The sequence below is a fragment of the Lagopus leucura genome, unplaced genomic scaffold (assembly GCF_019238085.1).
Source record: "Lagopus leucura isolate 7727_CA_CO unplaced genomic scaffold, USGS_WTPT01 33105-0_obj-0_obj, whole genome shotgun sequence".
Classification (NCBI taxonomy): Eukaryota; Metazoa; Chordata; class Aves; order Galliformes; family Phasianidae; genus Lagopus; species Lagopus leucura.
The window spans coordinates 3,015-9,191 of NW_024966400.1; the positions used below are offsets into that span (position 1 = coordinate 3,015).

At 48.1% G+C, this 6,177-nt stretch overlaps 1 long non-coding RNA gene and 1 gene segment (V, D, J or C); both read right to left on the reverse strand.

The window, feature by feature from the left end:
- Positions 1 to 981: 981 nt before the first annotated feature.
- LOC122192564 lies at positions 982 to 5,562 on the reverse strand. The gene is made up of 2 exons (XR_006182640.1): positions 4,090 to 5,562; positions 982 to 1,999 (listed from the first exon to the last, which is right to left on the reverse strand). It is a non-coding gene; the product is annotated as an uncharacterized LOC122192564 (long non-coding RNA).
- A 5-nt stretch (positions 5,563 to 5,567) lies between these two features.
- Positions 5,568 to 5,884, reverse strand: LOC122192563 (the record flags this gene model as incomplete). The annotated part of the segment is given in 1 exon segment: positions 5,568 to 5,884. A coding segment is annotated over 1 exon segment (317 nt), but the record flags the coding sequence as incomplete, so codon positions are not given.
- Positions 5,885 to 6,177: the final 293 nt, after the last annotated feature.

The window sequence follows — 6,177 nt, forward strand, 5'->3', positions numbered from 1 at the left end:
AAGGGAAGGGAAAGGGAAAGGGAAAGGGAAAGGGAAAGGGAAAGGGAAAGGGAAAGGGAAAGGGAAAGGGAAAGGGAAAGGGAAAGGAGTCACTACTGCAGATCTCACAATATCTTGAAGGTCCTTTCCCCTTGATCTCTTTCTGGGGATGTACTTTTGGCTATGGGGTTGGGAGTGCCTTTGATGCCGTATGACAGTCCCCGTCAATTGGGCCAGGAGCTCCTGCCAGATGGAGAGTGGTGTCACACGCCGTGTGCATCCATACTGCCATGCTTCTCCCTTTGCGTGGTGATCGTGAAGGGCTGTGGTTCAGGGGGAGGACCCAAGACCTTCTTAAGCAAGGCGACTAACTCCAGCTTCTCCATTGCACTCGTGTTTGTTTTCACCTTTCACAAGAATGTTACAGGACAGTTTTGGTTCTGAGGAATTGACAAGATTGTTACAGTTTTGTCTCTAGTCACCAGTTAGCTGCAAGTCAGTCTCTTGACCAATCAGAAAGAGAGAAAATTCAAGTGTTGTGGTTCTGTATAGAGCAGTCACAGTCTGAGTCAGAAGGAAACATGGCACTTTATCCCCACCACCTTCCTTTGTTGTCCTGCCTGTGATTCAAACCCTGCATCCTTTTCCAGCTCTCTGCTGCAGAAATAGGCGGCTGTGTCTGCAGCTGTGGGTGAAAGCACTTCCAGGTAGAGTTGGTTCCTAGATGCGTTTGCAGAGCTGGCGAAACAGGTCTAGAGGAATGATGCAAAGTGCTGGAATAACATGAAACGCTGCAGTAGGACTGGATTCTGCAGGTCTCTGACAGGAGGAGGATCTGCCTGATCCATTCCCAAGCATAGCTGCTGTCAGCAGTAGGTACAGCAGAGATGTGGCAGGTAAGCATGAGAGAATCTGTGACCTTCCCAACCATGGGCCCAGAAGCCTCTGCCTGCAACTGACAAGGGGCATCTGCAGCCTCAGGAGCTAAAGATGAACAGGCAGTGAGAGCTCTAGCAATTACTTTATTTACTATACTGCTTTCCCAGACTTCTACTTGTGGTGCTACAAATGCGTGTCTCTGAAGTTCTTGCTCCCTTTATAGTCTCGAATCTGTGAGAGAAGCACACAAACAACACCAACCAAACAACCAAAATACGACCACAGGACGAAGCACTAAGGCAAATGCACAGATATTCATGTTACTGGGGAAAGAGCAAAGGAGATATACAATAAACTCAGCCTTACTCCAATATAGGTTTGTTAAATCTACCACCATTAAAGAAAAAAAAAAAAAAAAAGGTGAAAGATGCCTCATTTCGGATGTAAAAAAGATTTTGTCTTTCCTAATTCATCTTCTCTGAGGGTCTTCAGACATCTCCTTTCTCCCACTGAGCTCCCAGGTGACCCTTTGTACTTTCCTCTTTTCCCATTCTTCCCTCAGAGAACAAAACTCGTGGACTGAACTGAACTGAACCATGCCCAAAAAACAAATCAGGGCTCATCAGGTGGGCCATTATAGGGTGTCCATCCTAGTGGGAAATGATGGAAACTTGTTTCCAAAGCTGAAGTAGTTCAGGAATGTGAGGAGTAAGGGTTGGTGTGAGAAATGGGAAGAAGAAAGCTCGCAGCCATGTGCAGCTGCTCCAAGCCACTGATGAGCCACCCCGGTACTGAGTGGTGTAGAGCACAGGAAAGGGTGTGTGTGAGCTTTGGTCCTTCATTGACAGCTATCCCTGTCCCTTCCCTGACTTTGGTTCCAGTATGAACCCCTCTGGTGCCAATGTCAGTGACACTGACCTCAATCAGAGGGTTGGGCTTGACCAGGATGTTCTGGGCAGACGTGACTCTCTTGTGTTTTCTCTATTTTCCTTTTAAGAATCTGGTTACTGTCAGGCTGAAGGGTCACCATGACAGCATGGTTCTCTCAAGTGTTGTGGTATAACACCAGGAGGCAGCTAAGCGCTGCAAAGCTTCTTGCTCTGTGTCTCACTCCTCTTCCACAGCAGGACAATGAGCGGGGCTGTAGGGGGTAAGACAATGAAGTGGAGGAAAACTTAAGAGAGAATTGGTTTAGCAAAAGAAAAGCACAGGCCATACAAGGAAGAAAAAGGAGAAAAAAAAAATCTCTACTTCCAACAGCAAGCAGTGTTCAGCCACTTCCTGGAAAGCAGGGCCTATATGCACATAGTGATTGGTCTGGGAGACAAATGCCTTTGTAACAAGTGTCTCCAGTATTACTCCAGCTTTTATTGATGAGCATGATGTCATATGGTATGGAATATCTCTTTAGTCTGTTTAGGTCAGGTGTCTGAGCTCTATCCCACCTCCTCTCCACTCTGTGAGAATCCTTCTTTGCTTTTTTTTGGCTCAAATCTTGTTTCCTGAGGTATTTTGTTGAGGAGGCAAGTGATGGATGCTGTGTGGCAATCAACATTGCTGTGTGGACAATTTTACATCTTTGGAGCTGTTTGCCTTCGGAAGATAGTGCTCAGGACTGTTTACTGGCGGAAGAACTAGCCTGTGACCAAATAACTCCTGTTTGCTATGGGAGGCTGGGGGATGATACCATTGTATCCTGCGAAGGCAAGATGCAAGTTGGTGCCTCCCTGCTTCCTCTTATCTGCTGGCAAGGCCAGGAAGATAAGAACAAAGGAGTTTCCTGCTGAGGCCCCAGAGCCAGAAGCTGCCACTCAAAGGAGAGCTGACTCGACCACTTTGGATTTGAGCTGTCACTCCAAAGATAGCTGACTTCACCACTTTGAAACCATTGAAAAGGGGCCATCATCACCATGGTTGTCTCTCATCGTCCTTCTCACCGTCGTCGTTGTCAACAGGACAACTCTGCCTGATGACCCACCGCTACTGAAGATCAAAGACTGAACTACGGTCCACGCTGGATCCATGGTGGTGACTATCTCCCTCTTGCTGCCTATAAAGACCCCTTGCTTCTTCTCTTCTATCTTTTCTATCGCCCTCCTTCCCTTCCCCATTACCCTAATTCATAATAGTGTCCGCCCTCCCCTTCCGCATTTCCCTGATTAAGATTTGTAATAAACTGGTCGGACCAGCATTTGAACCGTTGCTTCTTAATCTCACGCCAGGTATATAGATAATAAAAGAACCTCCTCTCCCTCCTATAAATTGGAGCGAGACACACTCTCAACCTACTGATCTTTGGCAGGGGAGCAGGAGACAAAGCCTTGGTGATGTGCCCGCATTGCTCAACAAGAGCCAAAACACTGATGAGATACCAACACCATTCACAATCCAAGGGTGTCATGGTTCTATGTTTTTTTGTTTTGGGGTTTCAGTATTCCACATCAAAACATCATGTAGTATACAGGGTATTAAAGTGTCACTGCCCCAATCCCAGGTTCCTATCCCTGTACATTACAGCAGTCACGGGATCTGGCCCTTCCGGGTGGGGGGGGCACTCTCTTGATGCCTTGCAGTGGGTGCTGGAGGTGCTTTCCTAGTCGTTCCAAGCTTTTCAGGTTTGACTCGGTCCTGGGAACTCTCTCTCTCATCTTGTCTGATTTATTAATCCCAATTTCAATTAAATTGCATATATTGTGTTATCTTGTATTCCGATATTATAGTAAAATAAGTTTTCCTCCATAGATCGTTGCCTCTGTTCTTTTCCTCCCTTCCTTCCTTCCCATTTTTGTGGGACTGGGGTGGGAGGGGAGGGCGGGGGCCTGTTGCCCCTGTCATGGACATAGATTGATCTAGTCAACTCCATGACAAAGGGCAAAGTATGGCATAGAAAAAGTTAATTCCATCCTACTCAGACCCAGTACAATCTCTACCCTTTATTCCATACCATTTGCATGATGACCAGGTTCCACACAAATAAATATACATATCCCCTGATCATCTTTCTATCCAATATATAAATCTGTATATTCTCATTAACCACTATTCCCTGTCTCTTAACAGATACTGCCTTCCTGTACTAAGGGCTTCTCCCACTTCCCAAGACATCCATAAGAACAGTAGATGATTTAGACCTCAGCTGTCAAAGTGGTCACTTGGGACATGAGAAGCAGCATGTTGAATTCCCGGAGGCCCGCACCAGCTTTGTCCAAGTCACTGCTACACTCAACTTACCAGGTTCCTTGCCAAGTTCACTCTTTCTTGATCCAGTTAGTGTCTTCTGCAGTGCTTTCCTACAACATATAACTCTAATTATAGATTAGCTTCACCTAAGGTTAAATCTCATTGAAGTACACACTAGATCTTTGCATCCTTCCACATCATCCAGCATGGCTAATTCTCTCAGCTACTGAATACCTCCCTCCATGGCAATTACTTGCTTTGGTAATTTACAGTATTCTCCTTGAAGGGTTACCTTTCCTTCACATTTGGCAGGAATCACCTCCAGAGGCTGAGGACTAGTGCCCATTTTTCCAGTTGCTAAGGGGAAAGAGATCCCAGGCACTGGGCCTTTTCCCAGCATCAGAGAAGCCAGTCCCTTACCTAAATGAGGTGACTTCTGATTCCATTGTTTCTTCTTGACTAGAAAGGTGGCTGATACCATGGATGGCTGTCTCCTTGGTTTAGCAACAACATTGTTTGGTCTTCAGACCCACAGACCTTCAGTTTCCCTTGAGGGTGCTGAATAGTATTGAATAGAGCTCAAATAAACATGCTTGATTTGGAGTCAATTTGGCTGTAATATGCAGGGAGCTGAGTCTATTCCTCTGGTCAGATTCATGAAAGCTGCCTGCTGCCTCCTGGGTAGTTGTAGTGCATTTAGCACAAAGTGACCAAGCAAGCTAGTGCCTGGGAGCAGAGTAGGAGAGAAGTTTTTTGAACAACTAGAGACTCTCTCAACCTTTCTTTTATTATATTCTGAAGGCTGTCTCCTAAGGAAGAGCCTTAGGCACTCTGCAGGAACCTCAGTAACCCCTTTATTGCCAGCAACTGTACAGGGCTGGAGCTCTAGGAGACTTCCCAGCCCTTGCTCTGGAGTAAGGGGAGTAAGTCCTTGGTCTGGAGAGGCCTGCTGAGATGTTTCTGGTACCAGGCCACATAAATAAATATAGGAAGTATTGGAGCTGTAAGTACATTACAGGGTCTATGTGTGCCTTGCTTGCCCTCACACGGCAGGCCTTGGTGCTTGGATCCCATTAACCTGAAATGCACATCAAGCCACAACTGGGCAGTTCATCCACTGCTGTTCCTTTTTTGTGCTCCTGGAAACGGCTGAGGGCTGGATTGGTGATGGGAGTGTCAATGCAAACAGGCAATGATGTTTCTGAAGCCTGAGTCAAAGGGAAGAAGGGGACAAAGGGCAGGCAGAGAGGGTCTGCAGGCAGGAAGAGTGGCCAAGCTGATTTGGTGACAAGAAATACACTGAGCATCTTCCTCAGCTCAAAATACTGCTTTTGAGAGTCAGTCAGGATGAGTGGTAAAAGGAAGAGAATTATTGCAGAAAGGACAGGGCTGTCTGCGGTGTGCAGAGATGTCTCCTCACCTCGTGGAAGCAGCCCAAAGCCGCCACAGCTCTCAGTAGCCCTACAGATGCACTCGAGTCCATGTCTTCCTGGTAAGGGTTTTTTGTTAACCATCAGCTGGATTTCCTGTCACAGTGCAATGCCGCAGAAGTAGCGGGCTGAGTCCCCTGGATGCAAGCGGTGAAGGGAGAGAGATGCCATGGCTTGGGAGTTGTTCCGGGAGACGGTGGCTCGACTTTCCACAGCTGTCCCATATTTCTTTGTAGTGCCAGCCTGGCTGCCGATGAAGGATACCCACTCAAGAATGCCTCTGAGGGTCTGACGGTACCAGTGTATGTCATAGATGCTGAAGCTGAATCCAGATGCCTGGCAGAACAGGGACACAGAGTCCCCAGATGCTCGCACATCTCCACCAAACTCTACCAGCTGGTACTGTGTGCACACTCCTGTGCAAGGACAGCAACAGGAGCCAGGTCAGTACGCATCCAGGGCAGCCATCTCGATCCCACAGACCAAAAACTCATGAGATGTGAATCTCCTCTTTCCTACTAAAGCCCTGGACAGGGGCGTTGCTCCTGCGAAAGAGGATGCTCCCGCAGCATCCGCGTCCCCACGGAGCCTCCCTGTGCCACGCACGACAGCCGCTGCCCGGCACCGAAGGCGAGCTCCAGGCCTCCGCGCGGCCACCCGCCCGCCCGCCCGCGGGGCGGCAGCAGGAGCCGCGCCCGGCCCCGGCCTC